The 26,667-nt window shown below is 48.4% G+C and overlaps 2 protein-coding genes across 4 annotated transcripts; one reads left to right on the top strand and one right to left on the bottom strand.

Annotated features, from left to right (window-relative positions):
* The first annotated feature begins 300 nt into the window (after positions 1-300).
* On the top strand, positions 301-14,549 carry LOC308580668 (major histocompatibility complex class I-related gene protein-like). Of its 3 annotated transcripts, none has more exons than XM_081182654.1 (7): positions 301-446; positions 3,176-3,451; positions 4,569-4,844; positions 6,997-7,281; positions 8,027-8,113; positions 8,393-8,425; positions 11,495-14,549. In XM_081182654.1, exons 1-7 carry the CDS (start codon positions 374-376, stop codon positions 11,554-11,556), a joined length of 1,092 nt encoding a protein of 363 aa, XP_081038780.1. In that variant the 5' UTR covers positions 301-373; the 3' UTR covers positions 11,557-14,549. The 3 variants fall into 3 exon arrangements, with proteins under 3 accessions (XP_081038780.1, XP_081038781.1, XP_081038782.1); XM_081182656.1 differs by lacking the exon at positions 301-446 and adding an exon at positions 802-871; XM_081182655.1 differs by lacking the exon at positions 8,027-8,113 and having other exon boundaries at positions 302-446.
* Positions 14,550-15,119: 570 nt separating this feature from the next.
* On the bottom strand, positions 15,120-26,567 carry PSMB9 (proteasome 20S subunit beta 9). Its single transcript, XM_081183646.1, has 6 exons — positions 26,419-26,567; positions 21,090-21,157; positions 20,537-20,668; positions 16,726-16,855; positions 16,508-16,649; positions 15,120-15,480 (listed from the first exon to the last, which is right to left on the bottom strand). The coding sequence occupies exons 1-6, from the start codon at positions 26,452-26,454 to the stop codon at positions 15,353-15,355; spliced, it is 636 nt and encodes a 211-aa protein (XP_081039772.1). The 5' UTR covers positions 26,455-26,567; the 3' UTR covers positions 15,120-15,352.
* Positions 26,568-26,667: the final 100 nt, after the last annotated feature.

Below are 26,667 nucleotides of genomic sequence, written 5' to 3'. Positions count from 1 at the left end.
CTCAGTACATAACAAAAAGTATTCGATTTGGAGCCAGGAGAATTACAGGAGAATTTTGGCAAAACCCTTGTGGTTCTCCAGTGAATATTTTCACCTCCTCCGTGATGCACGTGGACCCTCCAGAGTCTCCCGGCAACTTTCAAGTTTCCTTGTATCTCCCCCAGCAGAAGAGGCAGGAGGAACGGGGAGGGGGCGGAGTCAGGGGAGAAGTTTCGCTTTCGCTTTCCAGTCCATCTCTCCCACGCTGCGGTTTTCAGATCTACCCAGCAACCGCCGACGCAATCTGCACGCCGTTTTTCCATTGGTGGAATATTTCCGCCGCGGCTCCTCTTCCGGACCCTTCTGCTGGCAGGGCGGGGATCGCTTCGTCCCGATGGGGGTCCTCATCCGTGGGGGCCCCTGGATCCTGTGCGCTGCTGCCCACCTGCTCCTGCTGGACTGCGCTGGTCAGTACCTCCGGGGGCTGAACTGCGCGGCGGGGCGGAAAGAAAGACCCCCAAGTCCAATGATCCCGGGGTTGTGGGTGTGACTTTGCTGGTCACCCAAAGGGGGAAGACCACGGGGGAGCTCCCTACCCGAAGTGGAGCCAGATCCCTTGGGAAATACCTGTTTTTCTCAGACTTTTTGTTTTGCATGCCGCCTTGGGGGCAGGGAGAGTTTCAGAGGCGCGCAAGGTGAGAATTAAGGGACTTGGGGGTCGTGTTTGTGGGGCTCATCATCGTCTACCTACCAATGCAGCGCTGGCCTCTTCCCTAACGCACACGGTAATGTGTGAAGAGAGCTACTAGCAAGGGTGGGTGCGTGATCTGGGTGGCTATGAACTGGGAAGTCTACGGAGTAATTGGCAAAAGCGAGTCCTCCTTTGCTACAGGTAAGGATGTGCTGTGTCGGCTCCTTGGTCCACCTAGTGGCCGGGGTTGGAATAGCTCGTGGGAACGGGAGCTCTGCTGGGGAGGGCTGGTTCAAATCTTACCTCTGCCATTCACGAACTGACCAGGTTTAGCACACCTGTCAGCCAAACACCCATTCCCAGCACCCTTCTGAGTAATACCCCTCCCCACCCTCTCACTCTGGTGACTTCTGTTTCAGTGTATCTGAAGAAGTGTGCATGCACATGAAAGCTCATACCAAGAACAAACTTAGTTGGTCTCTAAGATGCTACTGGAAGGATTATTTTTATTATGAAAATTAATTAAAAATGAAATAATTATAGCACCCTCCCTTTTTGCAGAATGGCACATACGTATTAGCCGTGCTTAGAGAGATCTGGGCAAATTCATCTATGGGGGCCTGGTGATAATTCCCCCCCCCCCCCCAGATGATGTGAGCTTCAGCACCCGCAGCTCCCTTTCATATTTAAAATCGGGGTTGGCAATACTGACCTGCTGCGTTGCAGGGTTGTTGTCAGGCTTAGGAGAATGTCAAATGGTCAGAACGCCTTATTTTGCTGCCCCTTTGCTGTCCTGTCTGTCTGTCTGTCAGTCGTTCTCCAGACACAGCTGCCTTTCATCTTTAAAGCTGGCAAAACTGACAAGGGACAAATAGAAGAAGACGCCTTCGTCCCGGTACGGTTCCTCTTTATCACATACACAGCCCAACAAGACAACAGGAAGGATCCGCCGACAACATATGAATCAATCTGGCTAACCTGATCCAAACACACACACACACACACACACACACACACACACACACACACATGCCCTCACTCACACACCAGAACAAATCTCACCACTTAAGGAATGTTGAATGATGCTGGATTGAAATTAAGTGGTTTCAAGCTGTAACTATGATAAAACGACTTTCTTTTTGTAAGCAAGAATTTAAAGCTACAATAATTTAAGATGTTGAGATAAGGATTTGCTGTATAAACAACTTAAACTGGGTATACAAGAAGGGGAGGTATGAGGAGGTCGGGGAAATAAGTCACAAGAAAATAAGTTGTGAAATTTAAGTGTTTGTAATATTTTTATGTTTGTTTTTTCTTTTGTTTGTAAAAAATTGGAAACTCTAATAAATATCTTTTTTTAAAAAAACACACCACAAATCTCACCACAGCCAAGCAAAGACAACTAACCACACATTAGGCTACCCCCAATCTCTCTCACCACCAAGGAAATACAACGAGCGAATAGTAAGAGAACCCACACAAGTGACGCTGACACAAAACGCCACACATACACTAAGCAGAATCATTGCCACCCGACCCACCCCACTCACCATTCCCCCTCCCTCTCTTCCCCCTTTTTTCTTACACTAACACTGTATACGCTAATGTCTCACAACAAATGAAACCAATCTGTAGAAAACACGACTTGAAAAAAGAGACAATGCACGTATTTTTGTAAATGACAAAATCTTTAATAAAAATACAGTCGTACCTCTTGTTACGTCAGTCTCCGGTTGTGTTTTTTCAGGATATGAACCCGGCAAACCCGGAAGTGTATACTTCTGGGTTTTGCCACGCGTAGAAGCAGTGCTCTACTTGCGGACTTTTCAGGGTGCGAACGGCACCCCGGAACGGATCGAGTCTGTAACTAGAGGTACCACCGTATTTTAAAAATAAAACTGGCAAAACATACACACGTTCAGTGTCTCTGGGTGCAGCGGTTTGCCACTCCCTCAGGCGCTGGGCACATTTGTGATTGTTCGTCTAGAACAAAACATTTAGGCTGAAGTCCTTGCTTTCCTGGGTGAACTCAATGGGACTCACTTCAACACAGAGTTTGGCAAGGTTTATCTTGCCTGGGCTGGATCAGTCCCATGGGCCGGATTGCGTGCGCGATTTTCAGCATCTGCGTATGGACAGGTGCAATTTTTGGTGGCTGCGTCTATGCACATGCAATTTTCAGCACTGCAGAAGCAAGTCCCTGCACCGTGCTGCGCCAGTTTAGCGCAGTGCGCTAGCGGGCAGCTCGGCTCTGGGGTGGCTCTTGGGCCGATCAAACGACCTCCATGGGCCACTTCTGGCCCATGGGCCTTATGTTGCAGACCCCTGTGATAACATATGTGCACAGGATGTCATGGTTTTCTGCTTTAAAATTTAAGGAACCAACAGCACCACTTTGAGAGTAGTCTTCTCAGGTTCCTTGCAAAGATAAGGGTCTATGAAGGTTTTTTGGGTGGAGTGTGGATTCTCCTCTTCAGGATCCCTAACTCTGCCCTTCTTTTGCAGCCTCTTCCTCCCACTCCATGCGCAATTTTTACACTGGGGTGTCAGAGTCCGGCCAGGGGCTGCCCTGGTTCATTGCCGTGGGCTACTTAGATGACCAGCCCATCTACTACTACGACAGCGATACCCGGAGGGAAGAGCCTGCGGTGCCCTGGATGGAGAAAGTAGAGGAGGATTATCCCAAGTTCTGGGACAGGCAGACGCAGATCTTGCATGGCTGGGAGCAGACGTTCAGAGCGAACGTGGAGATAGTAAGGAACCTTTACAACCAGAGCAAAGGTGAGTGGAGGGTGCAAGGAGTGGCTCTCTCTCCTGCTGAAGCTTCTCCCTCAGATGAAGGCCTCCACTCTGGAACAAATGTCAACTCTGCCTGTGGTAGATACATGGAAGGAGGATGATGATGATTATTATTTATACCCTGCCCATCTGGCAAGGCTTCCCAGCCACTCTGGGCGGCTCCCAATAGAATATTAAGAACACGATAAAAGATAAAACATTAAAAACTTTCCTAAACAGGGCTGCCTTGAGATATCTTCTAAAAGTCAAATAGTTGTTTATTTCCTTGACAAATGATGGAAGGGCGTTCCACAGGGTGGGCGCCACTACCAAGAAGGCCCTCTGCCTGGTTCCCTGTAACCTCACTTCTCGCAGGGAGGGAACTGCCAGAAGGCTCTCGGAGCTGGACCTCAGTGTCCAGGCTGAACGATGGGGGTGGAGACACTCCTTCAGGTATACAGGACCGAGGCCATTTAGGGCTTTCAAGGTCAGCACCAACACTTTGAATTGTGCTCGGAAATGTACTGGGAATCAATGCAGATTTCTCAGGACCGGTGTTATATGGTCTCAGCGGCCACCCCCAGTCACCAGTCTAGCTGCCACATTCTAGATTAGTTGTAGTTTCCAGGCCACCTTCAAAGGTAGCCCCACGTAGAGTGTATTGCAGTAGTCCAAGCGGGAGATAGCCAGAGCATGCACCACTCTGGTGAGACAGTCTGTGGGCAGGTTGGGTCTCAGCCATATGGTTAACTCAGAACAAGCCAGCCCCAAATTTGGCAGCTCTGCTTTTCAGCAGAATCCAAGAATCCTAAAATTGTAGAGCTGGACCCTGAGAGGCATCTAGTCCAACCCCCTGCAATGCAGGAATCTCAACCAAAGCATCCATGTTAGATGGCCCCCCAACCTCCCCTTAAACACTGTAAGGTTTACTTTAGCAGAGTTAAACAATCCCCCTTTTAAGTTTATGCTTTGGTAAACCACGATACACCACTGCAAAGAATGAGCCCTAAGAACACCAGTTCCCTGTGGGTGGCTGGGAGCTCCCAGTGCTATTTCTCAGCATGTCTTTGGATGCCTGGCGTTAAGCTCACCGGCCTCCTGAGCCTCTTTATATTTACAGCGTTTCACACCTGGCAAGCCATGTACGGCTGCGAGCTGAGGCAGGACGGGCACGTAAGTGGGTATTCCCAATTTGGCTACGACGGGAGGGACTTTGTCACCTTCGACAAGGAGACCCTCACCTGGACGGCAGCTGACACAGCAGCCCAGGTGACCAAGAGGAGGTGGGAATCCGACTTGGCTGCCAACCAGCGCAGGAAGCACTTCTTGGAGGAGATTTGCATCGAGTACCTGCGGAAATACCTGAACTACGGGAAGGAAGTTCTGCTCAGGACTGGTGAGGGGTGGGGTTTTGGAGGGCTCACTGGGGGGAAGTTGGCCATTTCCTTACAACTTATAGGGTGGCGTTCCTGCCAAATGTCTACCAGATCAAGTTGATGATGGGGATAGGGAATAAATGGGGGTGGGAATGGTTTGTTGTGGGTTTTGGGGGGTGAGGGTAGGACTTGAAATACCTTCCTTCAAGTTAGAGGGAACTGAATCAATTCATCCATTGAGGGCCTGGTGACATTTGCCCCTCAGCCCAGAGGTAGCTCAGTGGGAAAATCTCAAAACCACAAGTTTGATAGGCGGGTCTAAACCACTGAACCTCTTGGGCTTGCCAGTTGGAAGGTCAGCGGTTCGAATCCCTGCGATGGAGTGAGCTCCCGTTGCTCTATCACAGCTTCTGCCAACCTAGCAGTCCGAAAGCACACCAGTGAAAGTAGATAAATAGGTACCGCTGTGGCGGGAAGATAAACGGCATTTCCGTGTGCTCTGGCTTCCGTCAAGGTGTCCTGTTGCGCCAGAAGCAGTTTAGTCCTGCTGGCCACATGACCCAGAAAGCTGTCTGTGGACAAACGCTGGCTCCCTCAGCCTGAAAGCAAGATGAGCGCCATAACCTCATGGTCGCCTTTGACTGGACTTAACCGTCCAGGGGTCCTTTACCTTTACTTTTAATATTAGAGCCTCTCAAGAAGACGATGGTGATGATGATTAGAAAATGACATCTCTCCCTCCCAAAGCAGCCCAGGTTGGCCAACACACAAGCAACAAAACTTCATGTGAAATGCTCTCCCCAGGGCGGTTCGCCTGTCGCCTTCATTATATATTTTTAGGCGCCAGGTGAAAACATTCCTCTTCAACCAGGCTTTTGGTTGAAGCCCTTTAAACATGTCTGAGGGAAGGGGGTGTTATTGTTTTGTTGTTTTGTTTTGATTTAATTATTTACTTGTGCTTTATCTTGTATTTTATTCTGTCAACTGCCCTGAGATCTTTTCATGAATGGCAGCGTATTATTATTATTATTATTATTAATAATAATAATAATACAATGGTACCTCGGGTTAAGTACTTAATTCGTTCCGGAGGTCCGTTCTTAACCTGAAGCTGTTCTTAACCTGAAGCACCATTTTAGCTAATGGGGCCTCCCGCTGCACTGCCAGAGCACGATTTCTGTTCTCATCCTGAAGCAAAGTTCTTAACCCGAGGTACTATTTCTGGGTTAGCAGAGTCTGTAACCTGAAGCGTATGTAACCCGAGGTACTGCTGTATTATCATCATCATCATCATTAATAGTATAAGGTGTTAAGGTGTGACCAGAAAGTTCAGTGAATGGTCACAAAAATCAGACAGCGAGAAATATGCGAACATACAATTGGCATCGCAAACCCACGAAATGCTCACAATTGTGAATGGAGATGAAGCTGTAACTCGAAAGACAGTGTATGAGCGGTTTAAGCATTTCCGTGAAGGGCAGCAAACCATCGAAGATGACCCTCAGTCTGTCAACAAGCAGAACGGCGGCAAATGTCGACAGAGTTCCTGAGTTATTGATGTGGGATCGGCGTTTGTCCGAATGATGGTGAAAGAATCGCATATTCCGCATGAAATTGTTACTGAGGTTACTGAGCCGTCCCACTCTCCATATTCTCCCTATCTGGCCCCACCGGATTTCTTTCTTTTTCCAAAACTGAAATCTGCACTGAAAGGGCACAGATTTTCCAACATTTCACATGTCCAAGCTGCTGTGATGAAGGACCTGAAAGCAGTATGAAAAGAGGACTTTTCCAGAAGTTTCTAACAGTTCTATGAACGTTGTCAATGGTGCGTTGTATCAGAGGGGGCCTACTTTGAAGGCCTGTAAGGCATGTATGTTCAAATATTTTTCGCTGTCCGATTTCTGTGACCATTCACCGAACGTTCCGGTCATACCCTGTAATAATAATCCAGAAACAGTTCCGAGACAGAAACAGACTGGAGAAGATGCCAAGGGCGGCTGAGGAATCTGTTTCCTTCAAGGTTCTTCTTAATTTATTCAGGATGCTACAAGTGTGGGATATTGACTCTCTGAGTCAGGATTGAGGGGGGCTCTCCCTGATTTTACAGCATCCATCCTTCCAGCCACCAGAGACATCCCTGTGTTAACCCCAATGCGGCCCTTTTTGCAGAGGCCCCGGTGGTGAAGGTGACCAGGAAGGCAGACTATGACGGCCTGGAGACCCTCGTTTGCCAAGTCCACGGCTTCTACCCCAAGGAGATTGAGGCCAACTGGGTGAAGGACGGGGAGGTCTGGCAGGAGGGCACCCTCCGAGGATTGGTCGCCCCCAACTCGGACGGGACCTACTATCTCTTCCTCAGTGTCCAGATCGACCCCGAGGAGAGGGAGCGCTTCCGGTGCCGCGTGGAGCATGACAGCCTGGAGAAGCCTCTGGACGTGGCCTGGGAGGAGCCAGGTGGGCTCTGGGAGGGGGATTTTATCCATTTTATTTATCGAATTTCAAACCCAGAGATGAAGGGCGGGGGAAACAGCCAAAGACGCCCAACAGCTGCATCACAACATAGATTGGCAATTCCTAGTTGGATCCTTTCTGTACATCTGGGAGCAAAGCAAGTTACAGTTCTACCTTGGTTCTCAAACACCTTGGTACTTGTCCGTTTTGGCTCCTGAACGACGCAAATCTATAAGTGGGTGTTCCGGTTTGCAAACGTTTTTCCGAAGCCGAATGTCTGATGCGGCTTCCAATTGAGTGCAGGAAGCTCCTGCAGCCAATCGGAAGCCGCGCCTTGGTTTTTGAACATTTTCGGAAGTCAAACCGCACCTGCTGCCACACAGGCCTTGAGCTCAAAATATTATGTCAAAGGTAAAAGACGGCCACCATCTCTTTGTCTATAAACGTGTGTGGTTCTGAGTTCACAAAGCATTCATAAACACTCTGATTTTTAGATGTGAATAAAACCTTACTATGGTTTCCCCAATTCTGTGGAGAACTCTTGCACACCTTGCACAGGTGAGGGGGTTTTTTGGGGGGGGGAGTAGAGAGAGAGAAGCACGTTCACCACCTTAAGATCCTTGGGGGGAAAGGTGGGATTATAATTGCAAATAAATAAAACTGAATATCAGATCTCAATCTTTCTGCCTCTCCCATGAATGGAAAATATTGCTCTGAATTTCCCTAATTTCCCCTAATCTGCTTTTAGCATCCAACATGGGACTTGTTATTGGGTGGATCTTGGTAGCTGTCCTGCTGGCAGTGGCTGGAATTGCTGGGATCTTGGTGTGCATCAGTAAGTAACTTGTGAATGGACTTGCTGGGAATTAGGGACCTAACTCTGTTGTGGGAGAGACTATCCCCTTTTGAAGGAATCCAGGTGACTCCATGGGCTGGTCTTCTCCACTCCCCCCATCCCCTGGTGCTTGGTGTGTTCCTCATTCACCCCTGGAGATTATTAGGCAGGGACGAGAGGAGGCACCTGCCACAAGGTCCTTCCTCCTTGCAGAGGATAAAGCTGGAGGATCTCTACAAGGTCTCTTTCCATCCTAACGCTCTGATTCTGTCTCTGCAGAGAAAAGGAAAGACGGATACAGGGCAGCATCAGGTGAGTGATGCCTTCCTCTTTGCATGCTCATTCTAACGCAGGTAAATTCAGGGTGAGAACTGAACGATTAGTTGAGCCATGTGTAAGTATATTTCCTCTGTATTATGTTTATATGAGATGATGATGATGCTTACATTTGTGTACTACCCTTCATCCATAGACCTCAGTGCAGTTCGCAACATAAAAATGCAAGATAAAACAATATGATAAAAACAACACACACACCCCAATAAAAAACCCCTCTCTCCTATCCTTTACCTGTGCACTGCACTGCGCTGATGTTGCGTGTTACAGTGGTGTAGAGATACTTTAATAAATTAAATAATAAATAAAAAGCACAGAAAAAGGCTTGGGACCTGGCTTCCTGAGACTCTCTTCCCTTCATCATCTTCATCATTTTTAATTTGTATACAGTGGTGCCTCGCAAGACGAAATTAATTCGTTCCGCAAGTTTTTTCTTCTTGCGAGTTTTTCGTCTTGCGAAGCACGGTTTCCCATAGGAATGCATTGAAAATCAATCAATGCGTTCCTATGGAGACCGTCCGGGGACAGAGGGGAAGCACCGCGCGCCTTCCCCTCTGTCCCCGGACCTGTTTTAAGGCAAGGGAAGGGGCAGCGGGGAGAATTGCTTCTCCCCGTTGCCGCCCCTTGGTTCAAAAGAGGGCCGGGGAGAGAGGGGAAGGTGTGCGCGCGCCTTCCCCTCTGTCCCCAGAGATTGCAGGGCTGGCAACGGGGAGAAGCGATCTTCTCCCTGCTGCACTTTGCTTCAAAAGAGGTCCGGGGACAGCGGGGCAAGCTTCGTTTTGCGAAGCAAGCCCATAGGGAAATGCGTCTTGCGAAGCAGCTAAGAAAACGAAAAACTCCTTCGTCTAGCGAGTTTTTCGTCTTCCGAGGCGTTCGTCTTGCGGCGTACCACTGTACCGTCTTTCTATCTTACAATACTCAAGGCGGTTTACAAGCTGAAGAAACAAAAAATGTACCTCTTATAACAATCTAATGCAATACAAAAATGTGATAATAAAACATAACTTTAAAATAGGCAGCCTACATAAAAAGTAACAGTCAACAATCATTAGAATAGCATTAAATAACAACAACAACAACATATAAAAGTTAAAGAGAAATCCACTCACCAGTTACAATAAATAATTTCCAAACTATAATCAATAAAACGACGGCAAGCCACAGTACATAAAATAATACAATACAAATTGAGAAGCAGAGACTGGAGGGTGGAGCAAGGCAGGTGGAAGGAAGCCTTGCTTCGTTGTGCCCTGAAAACACATCGGTTAGAAAATGGGAGGATTCAAGGCACCGAGGAGGCAGGCTTGGTTTATTTTTAAATTTTATACCCCCCTTTCCCCCCACATCTGAATCTCGAAAGGTCTCACAGATGCAAAGCCAGATTGAGTCCTTTAACGGTGGTGTCCTAGGCTGCCGGTGGCCTGTTCTTGTCTCCCAAAAGGAGAGGTGTACTTGCTTCCAAACTGAAGACTTTCCTGTTTAACACCCCCACTGTATACGTTGCAGGCGGACTCAACATCTTTCCAGTTGTTTTCCCAGGCCTTGGAAATGCGTTCATTACACTGTACAGTGGTACCTCGGGTTAAGAACTGAATTCATTCTGGAGGTCCGTTCTTAACCTGAAACTGTTCTTAACCTGAAGCACCACTTTAGCTCAGTGTTTCCCAACCGGTGTTCCGCGGCACACTAGTGTGCCGTGAGACATCGGCTGGTGTGCCGTGGGAGGAAGGCGGGCGAGTCGGGCGGTGAGAGGCGGCGGCGGCGGCGAGGATCCGCGTCGAGCCGGGGGCGGCTCCGCGGTGGTGGTGCCGAGCGGCGGGGCAGCGCGCACAAAAGGGAGGATCGCGAGACAGCGGAGGAGGAGGAGGCCGGCATGTCCGGGCAGCAGCAGCAACAACAGCAGCAGCAACTCCCGCCGCCGCCCCCTCCTCCGCCCGCTATCGCCGCCACCACCACAACAGCCGCCGCCGCCTCAGCTGCCCTCGCTCTGCTGCCTCCTCCCACCCCGGCAAGGGGGAGGGAAAAAACTTTCGCTTTTGTGCGTCCCTCCCGGCGTGACGCTGCGCGCTGACGTCACGGGGCGGGGCTTTAATGGTGGTGTGCCGCGAGATTTTTTTCCGGCTAACAGGTGTGCCGTTGCCCAAAAACGTTTGGGAAACACTGCTTTAGCTAATGGGGCCTCCCGCTGCCGCCGCGTCGCTGCTACGCAATTTCTGTTCTCATCTTGAAGCAAAGTTCTTAACCTGAAGCACTATTTCTGGGTTAGCGGAGTCTGTAACCTGAAGCATCTGTAACCTGAAGCATCTGTAACCCCAGGTACCACTGTATTTTAGTGCCTTAATTCAACGACAACGCTGTTCAGGGTGAAGACTTGTGATTGCCACCATGGGCAGCCAATCAGTGCTGTGCACAGCCGGCTTCTCAAGCCTAGCGCAGCCAGTTCCTCCTGAAGTGCATCCTGCAGGGAAGGTGGTATAATCATTTTTTATTTGTATGCCGCCTTTACACAGTTAAAAAAACAATGCTCAAGGCTGCTTACAGCATAACAAGGTTTACATAATTACAAAAGTCATAAATCACATTTTAAAAAAAATACCCAACCAAATGGGAAACAATTTCCACATAAATCAAAATCTAAAGCTAAGAATACAGCATTAATATCGCAGTTTAAAATGACATAGGTAAAAAATAACAGCAATTTTAACAAAAAACAAAACAAAACAGAGCTCTCTCTGCCCAGCAGCACCAGGGTGCGGAGAGACACTTGCAATGCTGTCTTGTCTGTGTAACATATCAGCAAGTCGAGTCCCCCCCCCCAATGGTGGACCTGAGATCAGAGGAAGTTGTGCTGCCTCCACCCTGGTGCTTAGTGGTAGGAAGATGCCTGGATTTGGGGCGTCTCTTAATACCCTCCCTCTGCACCTGACTTCTGTTTGTTTCGTTTAGAGCGCAGTGTCTGCCCTATTTCTCTTGAAGATGGAGGAAGTGCTCTGCAAACAACAACCCCCCCCAATCGTGCATACCTGTCTTGTTCTTCCTCTGCAGGTGACCCTGGAGAGGGTGGGGTCATCCCATGCGTGGTCCTCGAGGATCCTGAGCAAGCCTGATCTTGCCTTGTTGTGATTCCACAGCCGGGGCGGACAGGGGAGAGTTGCCTGTGGCCCAATGATGATTGCTTGCTGATGTGGTTTTGAGGATTTTCCTCGTATGGCGAGAGTGTCGGTTTGCATTTCTTTGTACAGAAAGTATTGATCTGATGTGTAGAGATCTTTCCTGTTCTGCTTAATCCAAGAGGGTTCTGGAAGGTTTCTTCTCTGTGTGAAAGAAGGATCTTGTTTGGGTTATTCCTTCTGAGTACAGCTGGTTTCAGGGATGTGGGTGGCGCTGTGGGTTAAACCACAGAGCCTAGGACTTGCCGATCAGAATGTTGGCGGTTCGAATCCCTGCGACGGGGTGAGCTCCCGTTGCTCGGTCCCAGCTCCTGCCAACCTAGCAGTTTGAAAGCATGTCAAAGTGCAAGTAGATAAATAGGTACCACTCTGGCGGGAAAGTAAATGGTGTTTCCGTGCGCTGCTCTGGTTTCGTCAGAAGCAGCTTAGTCATGCTGGCCACATGACTAATAGTGAGGTCAGAAAAAACCTGGGTTTCATTCTCTCTCTATCTCTCTTTCTGGTGTGATGTTTCGTATATAGTGCTAAGGTTTTAGTCTTATTATAAGATATTGTTAAGTTTCCATTAAGTCTGCTGCAACTGTATTTCTTATGGACAGTGCCAATCCTGAATGTATTGGATTTGTGACCATTCTGCTCATTTGCCTTCAGTAGCAGTAAAGCTCTGCTGGATGAAATAGCAATTGCCTCTGGTCTATTTTCTGGGAACTCTTCAACATGTTTTAGTTTTTCCTCCACACATGCGACAGAGAGACCCTCAGAGAAATTGAAGGATATCTCGGGAGTGAGGCGGATTAAAGTTGCCAGGCAGAAGGCTGCGTCTCTGGGACTCTGGAGAAGCAAAGAGAATCAGATCTGTGGAACGATGAGGGGGAGAGGAAAGGCAAGAGTTTGGCCCCCTGAGCTGGGAAGACTCCAGGAGAAGCTCCAGGCCCCCCTGAGAAGATGCTGAATGGAGGAGGACAGAGAGAAGTGGTGGACAAACACCAGAAATCTGGAGAAGGGACAGCTCTGGAGGTGGAAAATCCTGAAAGGGAGTTTGCTATGAATATGCCAGCCTGTCTTTGGGTGTGGGTGGGGAACGACTGCTTTGGGGAGCTGATTTCTGAGACACACGTCTGTTGGTGCTGTGATTTCTAGGTACAGGTGTGAGTCTTTTTTCTTACCCACTGTTTACTCCTGAATTGCAGCAGCAGCAGCAACAACAACAACTTATTTATACCCCACCCATATGGCTGGGTTTCCTCAGCCACTCTGGGTGGCTCACAACAGAATATTGTCTGTAAAACGTCAAACATAAAAAACTTCCCTAAACAGGGCTGCCTTCAGATGACTTCTAAAAGTCAGGTACAGTGGTACCTCGGGTTACAGACGCTTCAAGTTACAGACGCTTCAGGTTACAGACTCCGCTAACCCAGAAATAGTACCTCGGGTTAAGAACATTGCTTCAGGGTGAGAGCAGAAATCGTGTTCCGGTGGCGTGGCGGCAGCGGGAGGCCCCATTAGCTAAAGTGGTGCTTCAGGTTAAGAACAGTTTCAGGTTAAGAACGGACTTCCGGAACAAATTCAGTACTTAACCTGAGGTACCACTGTACTTGTTTATTTCCTTGACATCTGATGGGAGGGCGTTCCACAGGGTGGGCGCCACTACCGAGAAGGCCCTCTGCCTGTTTCTCTGTAATCTCTCTTCTCGTAGGGAGAGAACGGCCAGAAGGCCCTCTGCGCTGGACCTCAGTGTCCAGGCGGAACGATGGGGGTGGAGACGCTCCTTCAGGTATACTGGGCTGAAGCCATTTAGGGCTTTAAAGGTCAGCAGCAACAAGCATCAGCCAGGCTTTCCACAGCAGGTTTTCCAAGAGAAAGTGGTGGGACAAAAAAAAAGTGTTCACAACAATGCCTAGAAATAACAGCAGCCCACTGCAATAGCCAAAGACCCACAGGCGTCCTGCCCAATGGGGAGGAGCTGAACTGAGACGGGACGTGGTTTGTGTGTGTGTGCGTGCATGCGTGTTTATCATTGGCAGAAAATTCCTTTTGCACTGCAAGCTGGCAGTATTGTGTTACAACTCCCAGTCTTAAGTCTGGCTGCCACCTTGTTCCCAGGCTCACTTTAAGGTGCACACACTTTAAGGCTGTCTCCTTCCCTACAGACCCCCCCCCCCGGGTGTCAAGGCAATTCTGCTGCCTAAGCCCTTCGCCCTTCTCTCCCAGCCCCATCATGGAGATCTACCAGAGGAAAAGGATTAGTTGTCCCGACCGAGCTCCACTAGGAGCCGGGCATTTGGCGTCGCTGGTCCCGTGCGCTTCCAGCAGATGTTCAGCAGAGGCCTCTTCACCTTGGCCTTCTGGACATCCCTTGAAGACTGTTTTGGATGCCCATTCAGTTTAATTTATTTGAGATTAGTCACTTGTGATTATTTTGCATTGCATTTTTGTATTCGCATATCTCGTCGTATGCCACCTGAATATTCTATTTGAATAGGCAGCAAGTACAGTTGTACCTACGAAGTCAAACACCTTGCGAGACAAATGTTTTTGGCTCTCAAACGCCGCAAACCCAGAAGTGAGTGTTCTGGCTTGCAGATGTTCTTTGGAACCCGAAAGTCCATCGCAGATTCCGATTGGTTGCAGGAGGTTCCTGAACGTTTTGGAAGTCAAACGGACTTCCAGAATGGATTCCGTTCGACTTCTGAGGTACGACTGTACTGTTATAAATAAAAATCTAGAAAGAATAAGCCAGTCGCTGCACAATACTACCTTGCCTTTGTTGTTCTTGCCTTTCCATCATCTGTATGGACTCCAAATATGTACAGGGCAAGAAAATGAGTAAAAAGTCATTGATATCACAAGTGTGTTGTGCGTTCGTGTTTTGGCTCTTCTGCAACATGTAAATTGAATAAACAAATAAAAATAAACTTGACTTGCTTAAACTGGTCCCTTGAATGATTTCTCGGAAATCACCTGATTTCCTTTTCATTTGGGAAGAAAGCAGCCGGCAGGGGGCAGCGGAGGATCGCAAAAAACAGGAAAGCGAGAAAATACAAATAGGGACTGTGGAGAAAAGGGTGAGGATGTTTTGTGGCAGAGAGAAACCATGAGGGCAGGAATCAATCCTGGAAACACACACACACACAGAGAGAGAGAGAGAGAGAGAGAGAGAGAGAGAGAGAGAGAGAGAGATCCATTTGCACAAGAAGAAAGACAGAGGACTGACTTTCTCAGCAAAAGGGCTCTCCATTTATCAATTTCTGTACAGGCATCAGTCAAATGAAGGGCCTGAGATGCCATTGACATGTCAGTGCTGTGGAAAAGGATTCCTGGCACCTCAAAAGCAGTGGAGACACACCAACTTCACTTCTTTCCCCCCTTTATGAGCCCAATTAAGATGTTGACAAAGCAGATTCCCACACAGAAGTGTGCGCAGGCACGACTGTGAACATGCATGTGTGCATGCGCACAGCGGTGGACAGCCTCTGTCCCATGGACCACACGGGGCACAGTTTCTCTCTAGCAAAGTTTATTACTGTCAGCGGAGGGGGGGGTGCACATTGAAACTGATAAGGCAGGAGACAGGGAGGCCAACACTAGGGGGAGCCAGAGCCAAAGGCAGGCTGCTGTAAGTAAGAAGGAAGGGAGGTGGGGGCGCACTAAGGCTGGTGGGGCAGTGCTCCCTTGTCCAAATGGGCTGCCCTCCACTAACGGGAATAAAAACAAAGAGGGGAGGGGAGAAAATTCATTCATCGTAGAACTTGGGAATTTCGTCTCCCACGACAACTTCCTCCTTGACACCCTCTTTGGTGATGGTGGCGAGGTAAATGACTCCCCCGCTGGATCCGTCCCGGCACATGGCGAGGGCAATGGCTGAAAGGAGAGGGAAGAGAAAGGAAAAGGGGCATTTAAATTCAGCTGATGCTGTAGAAAAAGCTTTGAGGACGGGGATGATATAATAAAGTTGTTGTTGTTGTTGTTGTTGTTGCTAGGGCCTATCAGCACTATACAGTTAAAACAGTATCAAAGCACTTTAAACCGTTGAGCCTTCTCCCAAAGAATTATGGGAACTGTAGATTGTTAAGGGTGCTGAGTGTTGTTAGGAGACTTCTAGTCCCCTTGCAGAGCTACAATTCCCAAAGTTCCCTTGGGAAGAACAGGGATTGATTGTTAAACCACTCTGGGAATTGTAGATTTGTGGAGGGAATAAGGGGTCTGGGAACTGTAGTTTGGCAAGGATGCTGAGAGTTGTTAGCTCTCAGTATCCTTACCAAACTACAGTTCCCAGAATTCTTTGGGGGAAGCCATGATATTCTAAAGTGGCATCATAGCACTTTAGATGCCCAGTGCAAACGGGGCCCTGTTGCTTTTATGGAGCCACTCGCATAGCTATAGAAGCCACAACCCATTTCTAGGAAATACAGTGGTACCTCAGGTTAAGAACTTAATTCGTTCGGGAGGTCCGTTCTTAACCTGAAACTGTTCTTAACCTAAGGTACGACTTTAGCTAATGGGGCCTCCCGCTGCCGCCATGTGATTTCTGTTCTCATCCTGAGGCAAAGTTCTTAACCAGAGGTACTATTTCTGGGTTAGTGGAGTCTGTAACCTGAAGTGTCTGTAACCTGAAGCATCTGTAACCTGAAGTTTCTGTAACCCGAGGTACCACTGTACTGCTATTTTCTCCAATGGTTAACAACGATTAACAGTGGTTAGCAATGGTTCTCCAAACTGCATCTTTCTGAGCTACTTTTCTCCAATTTTTAGTCAAAACCTGCACCTTCTGTAAAGATGGGACTAGACTTTCTAAGAGTCCAGCTTTGTTTCCACCTCTCCACCCCCCCCCAAAAAAAATGTCCCTGTCACGCTGCCACCCTGAAGTGGACACAGCTTAGACGGCTACCGTTCCTGGTGAACTGGCGGCATTCCTCCCGGCTCATTCCTGGCTTGTAGGCGGAGTCCACATAGCCGTAAATGTAGGTGCTCCCGGATCCGCCAATCGCAAAAGGCTGTCGGGTCAGCATCCCACCCAGAGTCCCGTACACCTGGAAGGCAGCAGAGAATGAGCGGAGCAGGTGGGACGCCAGAAACCATCCCTGGCCCATCGTTCTCTCTGCTTACCTGCCCGCCTTTCTTGGCGTCCCATCCTGCCACCATGAGGTGAGCCGAAAACTCCTCCTTGTACTTGTAGCTGATGTTTTTCACCAAAGTGGCTGCGGCCAGGACCAGGGGAGGACCCTCCACGTTCAAGCTGCCAGGGAGACGAACAAAAGATTAGGTAGGTAGGTAGGTAGGTAGAGATAGATAGATAGATAGATCGATCGATAGATAGATCGATAGATAGATAGATAGATAGATAGATAGATAGATAGATAGATAGATAGAGATAGATAGATAGATAGATAGATAGATAGATAGATAGATAGATAGATGATAGATAGATAGATAGATAGATAGATAGATAGATAGATAGATAGATGATAGATAGATAGATAGATGATAGATAGATAGATAGATAGATGATAGATAGATAGATGGTAGATAGATGATAGATAGATAGATAGATAGATAGATAGATAGATAGATAGATAGATAGATAGATAGATGATAGATAGATAGATGATAGATAGATAGATAGATGATAGATAGACATAGATAGATAGATAGATAGATAGATAGATAGATAGATAGATGCCTCGCAAGACGAAATTAATTCGTTCCGCAGAGAGAGAGAGAGAGAGAGAGATAGATGATAGATAGATAGATAGATAGATAGATAGATAGATAGATAGATAGAGGTGCCTCGCAAGACGAAATTAATGCGTTCCGCAGAGAGAGAGAGATAGATAGATGATAGATAGATGATAGATAGATAGATAGATAGATAGATAGATAGATAGATAGATAGAGTGGTGCCTCGCAAGACGAAATTAATTTGTTCTGCGAGTCTTTTCGTCTTGCGATGTTTTTCGTCTTGCGAAGCACGGTCCGTCGCAACTGCGCCTCTTCAAGCGGCTTTAAGAAAAAAGCGAACAAACTCGCAATACGTTTTCGTCTTGCGACGCAAGCCCATAGGGAAATTCGTCTAGCGAAGCAATGCAAAAACCGAAAAACCCTTTCGTCTAGCGAGTTTTTCTTCTTGCGAGGCATTCGTCTTGCGGGGCACCACTGTAGATGATAGATAATTTATAACGGTCGGAGACCAGCTTATAAAACACACTTGGGGGTACAATCCCAGAAGGGAAACAAACATTTAAAACAATGTGCAACAATAAATTTAAAATTTATGCGATGAGCATGTAGACATTTAAAACTTTAAGATAAGCTACCACAGAGAGATGGCCCAGAGTCACCCATGGGACCGAGTTTGAGGATTTTCTTAACGAACTAGTTGGGGTTGGGGGATGGTCTGCGCCTACAGATCTGTACACAGACTGTCGACCATCCGGGTCGTCTTATGATCTTTGCCTAACAGGAAAATGTCAATTTTTTTTGCTTTTCTGGGAGGTCAGCGAGCCTCGCCAGCAGGGGATCAATGGTCTCACTACGTGCCTCTTCGGAAAAGGGACATCTAAAGAACAAGTGCTCTGGGCTTCCTGTCTCCCCCAATGAACAGGCGCAAAGTCTCTGAGCATATGGGACTTTTTTAAAGGATCCTTCCAGGACCGGCGAGGGAAGAGCCGAGCTTCTGGCGAGTGTGAAAGCCCTTCTTGCATTAGGTAAAAATGAGGGGAATTGGGTCCTGCAACAAAACCACAGCAGTGCAGTGCATTCCTGTTCAGGGTTCTAGCCAGCCAGCCAGCCATGCCCTTTTTCAAGATACTCCATCACATTCCCTCTCCCGCCTGGTTTTCCACGGACACACCTAGCATTCTGTGTCTTCTGAGCATGCTCAAACCTCACTGGCCTGTTTTTTTTTGGGGGGTCTTTCCCCCACCCTTCACATTTTCTCCTCTTAAAGCAGCCTTTCTCGACCTGTGGGTCCCCAAATGTTGTTGGACTACAACTCCCATCACCCCTAGCTAGCAAGGCTAGAGCTCTGGGATGATGGGAGTTGTAGTCCAACAACATCTGGGGACCCACAGGTTGAGAATCACTGCTTAAAAGCTGATTTTTTTTCGTATTTCTGCCAAATTCGGGGGGTCCCCTCCACCTCCGTAAACCTGCTGATTCTCTCGTGTGAGAATAAGAGCATTGATCTTGCTATTTCTATATAGGATATGCTCCCTTCACTTTAAAATACACACTGAACGTGAAGAGGTCTGCACAAGCCCCTTTCACGTGTACAGTGCTATCTTGGAAGTCGAACGGAATCCGTTCCGGAAGTCAGATTGACTTCCAAAACATTGGAAAACAAAGGTGCGGCTTCTGATTGGCTGCAGGATATCTCGTAATAGCAACAGCCTTAACGGCTGAGTCTGGAGTCTCCTTTTCTGGGAAATCAGGTGATAACAGAGAAGAGAGAACAGAGACCTCTTCCTGCTTTGGCCACTAGAGGGCGGTTCAGCACCAACAAACTGTCTTGTTTCTTCCAGAAACCAGGCTGAGTTCACCTAACATCTGAATCAATTGCCAGGTGGCTTAAAGATGGGGTCCGTCATCTTGAGGCTTGCAGCTGGTAGTAGGCTAGACCTCAGGGCCAAGACCCAGCCCTCACCCCACTCATTACCATCTAGAAAGCAGCAGAAAATGGTGAAAATGGCAAAATCATTGAGGCTGGTCACCACAGCATCCTCCCTTTATTCTTATTTTTAAAAACATGTTTATAGCCCCATGAGTCCAGATGCTCATTTTCTTTATACAGTGGTGCCTCAGGTTAAGTACTTAATTCGTTCCAGAGGTCCGTTCTTAACCTGAAACTGTTCTTAACCTGAAGCAACACTTTAGCTAATGGGGCCTCCCGCTGCCACTGCCGCGCGATTTCTGTTCTCATCCTGAAGCAAAGTTCTTAACCCGAGGTACTATTTCTGAGTTAGCGGAGTCTGTAACCTGAAGCGTACGTGACCTGAAGCATATGTAACCTGAGGTACCACTGTATTTTTTTCCTTAAAAATATATATTACTCTCTTTTTCTTTTACAACAAAATTATACTTGTGTCCAAGCAAAGGTGCTGAGCACAAGGAAAACAGAAGGAAACTACATTTTATTCCTGTACAGTCATACCTCGGGTTGAAGCTGCTTCAGGTTGAGCGCTTTCAGGTTGTGCTCTGCGGCGACCCGGAAGTAACGGAACACGTTACTTCCGGATTTCACCGCTCGCGCGTGCGCAGACACTCAAAATGACATCACGCGCATGTATGGAAGCGGTGAATCGTGACACGTGCACATGCGCACACACGGGTTGCGTTTACTTCAGGATGCGAACGGGGCTCCGGAATGGATTCTATTCATATCCAGAGGTACCACTGTAGTAGTTATGGTGCTGCACTTTAAAATGAGAAACTGTACATGCTCAGAGTATTTATTTCTTAAAAAAAATAGGAGTAGCCAATTTTCTTTGCCATTTACTCTAGGTTGGAGAAACTTTCTGGCTGGGGAGACCAGATCTTTATTAGACCCCCGTCTCTGACAGCCAACTGTGACAGGCGGGCTGGGTGGACAACGCTCCTGTCAATCATATGATTGACAAGTGGGTAGTCCCACCCACCTGTCATAGAATCAGAGTTGCATGAGGATCATCGAGTCCAACCCAACCCAGGAATCTTTTGCCCAGCGTGGACCTCGAACCCACAGCCCTGAGATTACGAGTTCCATGCTCTGCCAAAACTGCTGTTAAAATGGAACGTCCCCTCTCTTGTTCTTGCAGTGGTTTCCCTGAAATTCACCCGAGCTAAGGTGACGCTTGGCCACTGTGTAAGGTCCTCTAGAGATGGCACCTGTGGCTGGCAGCCTGCCCCCTCCCTCACCTGAGAAGCTGACACTAGTGCTCACCTGTGCAGCTCTAGCTGGTAGTTCACCATGTCAGCAATGGCCTGGGCATCCGCTGCCGAGCCAGAGAGGGCACAATAAATTCGGCTGTGCAGCCGCTCCAGTTTGTTGAAGACGCAGTTCACCACGGACTGCCTGGGAGGAGATGTCAAAGGCACAGTGTGAAAGGAGAGAGAGACATTACAGTGGCAAAAATCAACATTCCCACAACTCTAGAAAATCCCACAAATATTTCAACAGAGGAAGTCAGAGGTGGGCATTTTGGCTCTCATGCACGGCTTGGCACACTTCACGTGGTTCCAACTTTGGAAGCCAGCCATTTAACTGGACAAGCAGCTAGTCCTGTGGAAGGTGGATTTCCATCACGCATTCAAGGAGGCCTCGTTTGGACAAAGAGATACGCATCTCGGAGGAAGGAAGCTCCCTCCCAGAAAAGTAGCCTTGGAAATGTTACACTGCCCTGCAATTCCCCACCATCGGGTGGAGAGCCCAGACATTTGACAGGTGTACACAAACACACAAATGCCCCCCCCTTTCTCAAACGCACAGCACTCACCCTGCAGATACTCTGGAGTCAGATCCAATCACCACCCCTCCGTCAAACTCCACGGCCATGATGGTTGTCTGCAGAAGGGGAAAGAAGGGGGAGTTTTTTTGTTTTTTAAAAAAGTATTTAATCGTTTTTTCAATACAAACAACAACCGCAAAAGACACATAAAACAAAAACCATTGTAACACTAATAACACAATTTGACAATTCAGATTTGAATACTGATATACCGTCCGTATAGTTCAAGCTATGGTTTTCCCAGTAGTGATGTATGAAAGTGAGAGCTGGACCATAAAGAAGGCTGATCGCCGAAGAATTGATGCTTTTGAATTCTGGTGCTGGAGGAGACTCTTGAGAGTCCAGTGGACTGCAAGAAGATCAAACCTCTCCATTCTTAAAGAAATCAGCCCTAAGTGCTCACTGGAAGGACAGATCCTGAAGCTGAGGCTCCAATACTTTGGCCACCTCATGAGAAGAGAAGACTCCCTGGAAAAGACCCTGATGTTGGGAAAGATGGAGGGCACAAGGAGAAGGGGACGACAGAGGACGAGATGGTTGGACGGTGTTCTCGAAGCGACCAGCATGAGTTTGACCAAACTGCGGGAGGCAGTGGAAGACAGAAGTGCCTGGCGTGCTGTGGTCCAGGGGGTCACAAAGAGTCGGACACGACTAAACAACAACAACACCTTTTAAACAATATTTCCCCACCTCTCCTCCCCTACTTCCCACCACTGTCCGCCTTATCACTTAAATATTCCCTCCAGATTTCTTCATATTTATCCATTCTTCATTTGCGACATGCAATTCGTTCGTATGTAGCTAGTCTGTCCATATTATCAATCCATGTGCTCAATGGAATCTTTTCGTGGCTCTTCCAGTTCATCAAAACAAGTTTTGTTTTTTTTTAATTCTAATATGGCACAGTACATCCATTTTTTTTGACACCTTGTAATCTCCCATGTTTCTGGAATATAATTTAGAATTCAATTCAATTCCCCTAAATAACAAGGGGGAGTCTTGACTTTTTCAGGGGTTACTGGTGCCCCTTGGAACCAGTAGGGCAGCAGGCCAGGAGCCGAACAGAAGGTGGCGCCAGAACCAACTAAGTCTGTTGCTTGTCCCTCCTCCCCATTGAGTTTGACAAGGGCAATACTGAGACTAGCAGGTAGGCAGGTGGAGGCTGGTGGGGCAGGGCCCCATTTGCCCCAGGGAAGCAGACTCCATGGACATCTTTTGCAAAGGAGAAGAAATGGGGGATAGGGTTTTTGTCAGTGCTTGGAGGCCCTGGCCCTCTGGCACTGATAGTTTTACACTTGTACAATCAGTGAGACAGCTGGATTCTAAATGGAGCAGGGTTATTATTCTTATGTGGTGCCTCGCAAGACGAAATTAATTCTTTCTGCAAGTTTTTTCTTCTTGCGAGTTTTTCGTCTTGCGAAGCACGGTTTCCCATAGGAATGCATTGAAAATCAATTAATGCGTTCCTATGGAAACCGCTTGCCAGGCTGGTGGTGCGGAGAAGGGCTTTTCTCCCCACCGCAAGCCTTCAGGACAGGTACGGGAACAGAGGGGAAGGGGCGCAGCGCTTCTCCTCTGTTCCCGGGGCTTGCGGTGGGAGGAGGGTTTTTCCTCCCCACCGCCAACATTCAGAACAGCACTCTGAATGTTGGCGGTGGGAAGGAAAACCCTCCTCCCACCGCAAGTCTTCAGGACAGCCATCCGAAGGCTGGCGTGGGGAGAAGCTCTCTCCGCCCCACCGCCAGCCTTCGGAGCAGCCTTCCGTAGGCTGGCGGTGGGGCAGAGAGCTCTCCGCCCCACCGCCAGCCTTCGGAAGGCTGCTCCGAAGGAGGTCCGAGGACAGTGGGGAAGACGCGCTGCGCTTCCCCGCTGTCCCGGAGATTTCCCTATGGGCTTTCGTCTTGCGAAGGAAGCCCATAGGGAAATTCGTTTTGCGAAGCGCCTCCAAAACGGAAAACCCTTTCGTCTAGCGGGTTTTCCGTCTTGCGAGGCGTTCGTCTTGCGGGGTACCACTGTATTAGGCTACTGTAGAGAAGAGAGGATAAAATACTGCTGGTTCTTGTTTCCAACATTTGCTTCAAACGTATCTTTAAAGAAGATTGGAAAATGTTTATTGGAAAATGGGAAATAACGTGTGTATAGCTGAAAACGCTGGCAGCGTTAAAAGAAATTCAACAGTGTAAGTAAGTTTCGGTGGATGCAATAATGGAATACTGAATGGTATAATTTTTGTAAAAGATGCAGGGGTTTATGATACGTAAAATGAACCATGGAAAGAGAAGAAGGGAAGTCATAGATATTTTAAGGATGTAAAATGAGTATTTAAAACGGTAAAACAGAACATTTAATAAAAATTATAATAAGAAGAAGAATAAATTGGTTGGCTTTAAATCTAAAGAGGAAGCCGGGCTTTGCAATCTTGCAGCAGTGAAGATGCGAGTCAAAAGACATACCATATTTTTCGCTCTATAGGACGCACCCGACCACCGGACGCACCTTGTTTTAGAGGGGGAGAACAAGAAGAAAAAAATTCTCCCCCTCTCTGCTCAGCGCCCCTTCAGCGAAGCGGCAGGAGAAACGGAGCCCCTTCCATTTCTCCTCCCGCTTGGCTGAAGCGCAGCTCTCCCTCTCTGCTGAAGCCAGGAGAGTCTTGATCTCCCAGCTTCAGCAAAAGGAACCCGAAGCCCGCGGAGCGCAGCGGGAACTCGCCTGTGCTCCGAAGGCTTCAGGCGGCTATCCCTGAAGCCTGGAGAGTGAGAGGGGTCGGTGTACACCGACCCCTCTCGCTCTCCAGGCTTCAGCGAAAGCAACGTGAAGCCTTTGGAGCACGGAGGGAGCGCTCCCTCTGCGCTTCGGAGGCTTCGCATTGCTATCGCTGAAGCCAAGGAGCCTGTATTCGCGCCATAGGACGCACACACATTTCCCCTTAATTTTTGGAGGGGGAAAAGTGCATCCTATAGAGCGAAAAATACGGTAGATATGTGCTACCATGGATCATTTATTTTCTTCTCTTTCGGGCCTATTAAGAGATCCATTTTGCAGGGATATAAATATTACTATTATTATTATTTGACATCCAGCAGGGCAAACGAGATGGAACCAATGCGGAAGAAACTTTTTATTTGAATACCACTATGCCCCTCGCACCTCATTTTTTCTAGCATTCATTAATGATGCTGATGGGGGGGCGTCCCTCCTTCTTCTCCCCCCACCCAGGCAGCATCAGGTGGCTGAAATGCCCTTACGTTTCCCACAATGCACCTGGCAGAACATCACTCTGCGGCATTCTGGGAAACTGAAAAGGGGGCTAGACGCAGCCGCCCAGGGCTGCTGAAGAGTGCAACCATGCATCTAGGGGAGCCCACCTGAAACCCACTGACAGGGAGGGGCAGCTAGCAGAGGACCCTCAAACCTGGAGCCAGACCTGGGCTGAGGGCAGACCCATAACACTGCCCTCTCCATTAAACAGCATAAAGGTAAAGGGACCCCTGACCATTATGTCCAGTCATGACCAACTCTGGGGTTGCGGCGCTCATCTCGCTTTATTGGCCAAGGGAGCCGGCGTACAGCTTCCGGGTCATGTGGCCAGCATGACTAAGCCGCTTCTGGTGGTGAACCAGAGCAGCGCACGGAAACATTGTTTACCTTCCCGCCGGAGTGGTACCTATTTATCTACTTGCACTTTGACGTGCTTTCAAACTGCTAGGTGGGCAGGAGCAGGGACCGAGCAACGGGAGCTCACCACGTCGCAGGGATTCGAACCACCGACCTTCTGATCGGCAAGTCCTAGGCTCTGTGGTTTAACCCACAGCGCCACCCGCATCCCTATTAAACTGCAAACTTCTTGCTTATCTGTCTTATAGGCAGTATTATCCGCCATTGCCTCTGCAAAGGAGCAAAATCCATTGGCTGGCACATCTGCACAGAAGACGGCCAACTTTATTCCCGATTGCATCTGTTTTGTACGAAACTGTTTCGCCGGTTGTATCTGTTGCTACAATATTTCTTATGTAAAAGGCAGGTGATATTAACCTCCTGTTAATATCCCATTGAGTTCAATGGGACTTACTGTCAGGTAGACCTCCATGTATAGGGGTACCACCCAAATGCATAGATCTCTGTGCAACAATGTCTGGAGGTGAGGTAGCTATTGGCTGTGTTTAAATTGTGGGGCTGATTCACCAACCAAACCGGAAAAGCTTATGCAAAATAATAAATATGAATAATGGGGGGGGGGGCGTCCTCAGTTTGAATTAACTGATACAGATCATAGAATCCGGGGGGAATATTAACTGTTCACTGCACACAGCTCTGGGCTGATTCACTTTGATCTCAGCTGCTTTTCATCCATTTGGGGAATGTGTGTAGTGCAGGCATAGGCAAACTCTGCCCTCCAGATGTTTTGGGACTACAATTCCCACCATCCCTGACCACTGGTCCTGTTAGCTAGGGATCATGGGAGTTGTAGTCCCGAAAACATCTGGAGGGCCGAGTTTGCCTATGCCTGGCCTAGTGGGTAGAGCTTTGGCCCCAGCGAGATCACACCAATTCTAACCATAGCTGTCAACTTTCAGATTTGAAAATAAGAGATCAGCAGCCTCACCTGTCCCGGGGACAGTCTACGGGATATCTAACAATCTGGGATAGCAGCGGGAAACGGCGCAAGAATAAGGGAATTTCCCGCAAAAAAAGGAAGGTTGACAGCTATGATTCTAACAGATGTCATTTAATGTTGGGAAAACTTTTCTCCCTGCCTCAGTTTCTCCTCTGTAAAATGCAAACCGCTGTGCCTATTCCTTCCTCAGAGGTTTTCAAGCAGAGGTTGCAAGGACATCTGTCATGGATGCTTTAGCTGAGTTCCCTGGGGTCTACAAATTCTACATTTCTGCGATTCTATTACTATTCTGTAGAGGATATGGGAAGAGGAAGAATGATGTACCTCGACAGGCGAATATGCCAATAGGATTAGAGGGGGAGGAGCCTCACTCTGAAAACAACCTCTGCCTTGCAAGAACCCACCAATTTAGTAAAATAGTATGGGCAAAAAAATTAAAAAATTTTTAAAAAGTGTGGGCGAGATCCGTGACTGTTGGTGGTGCAAAACTGCCCTCCTGCCTCCGTTTTTCCTAACATGAAACGGGTGAATGTACCTTAAGCCCCCTCCCCGATTTCGCTCTCCCCCTACCCATCTATATCCAGCCCCCTATTTGGGGGGAGCGACCCTCCCCCGAAAAAGCGTTCAGGGGCGTTTGGATTCCTGCGAATCCTAGGCAAACCCCACCCCCCACGCGACCTGGACACACGCAGAGATACTCACGCCGATGCTGATCTTCTGCGGCCCGCGGTGGTCCATGGTGGCCCCCGACCCGCAGCGCTGCAGCTTCTTCCGCGGGAACCGACCGAGAACGAAAGTGACAGGGGACGCTGCTGCCTGCGGAGCCGCTCGCGGCCGCCAGAGGGCGCCCCTCCTCGCGTTAAACTTTAACCTGCGAGGCAGTCGCCGTCCGGCTCTGAATGGGGCGCGGTGGGGCGGTGGCCAAGGCCGCCTTTGCTGCCCCTAGGTGGG

This window comes from Podarcis bocagei (assembly GCF_964188305.1).
Source record: "Podarcis bocagei genome assembly, chromosome: 2".
In the NCBI taxonomy this organism is placed as follows: domain Eukaryota; kingdom Metazoa; phylum Chordata; class Lepidosauria; order Squamata; family Lacertidae; genus Podarcis; species Podarcis bocagei.
Note: the sequence above shows the minus strand (reverse complement) of the source record. Positions and strands in the feature narration are given on the sequence as shown.

Coding starts and splice junctions, on each gene's coding strand:
- PSMB9 (XM_081183646.1), bottom strand. CDS start 26,454: ATGGACCACCGCGGGCCGCAGAAGATCAGCATCGGC. Junction 21,158..26,418: donor CGCAGAAGATCAGCATCGGC/GTGAGTATCTCT, acceptor CCCCTTCTGCAG/ACAACCATCATGGCCGTGGA. Junction 15,481..16,507: donor CCGCCAGTTCACCAGGAACG/GTAGCCGTCTAA, acceptor CTCTCCTTTCAG/CCATTGCCCTCGCCATGTGC.
- LOC308580668 (XM_081182654.1), top strand. CDS start 374: ATGGGGGTCCTCATCCGTGGGGGCCCCTGGATCCTGTGCGCTGCTGCC. Junction 7,282..8,026: donor CGTGGCCTGGGAGGAGCCAG/GTGGGCTCTGGG, acceptor ATCTGCTTTTAG/CATCCAACATGGGACTTGTT. Junction 8,114..8,392: donor TGGGATCTTGGTGTGCATCA/GTAAGTAACTTG, acceptor CTGTCTCTGCAG/AGAAAAGGAAAGACGGATAC.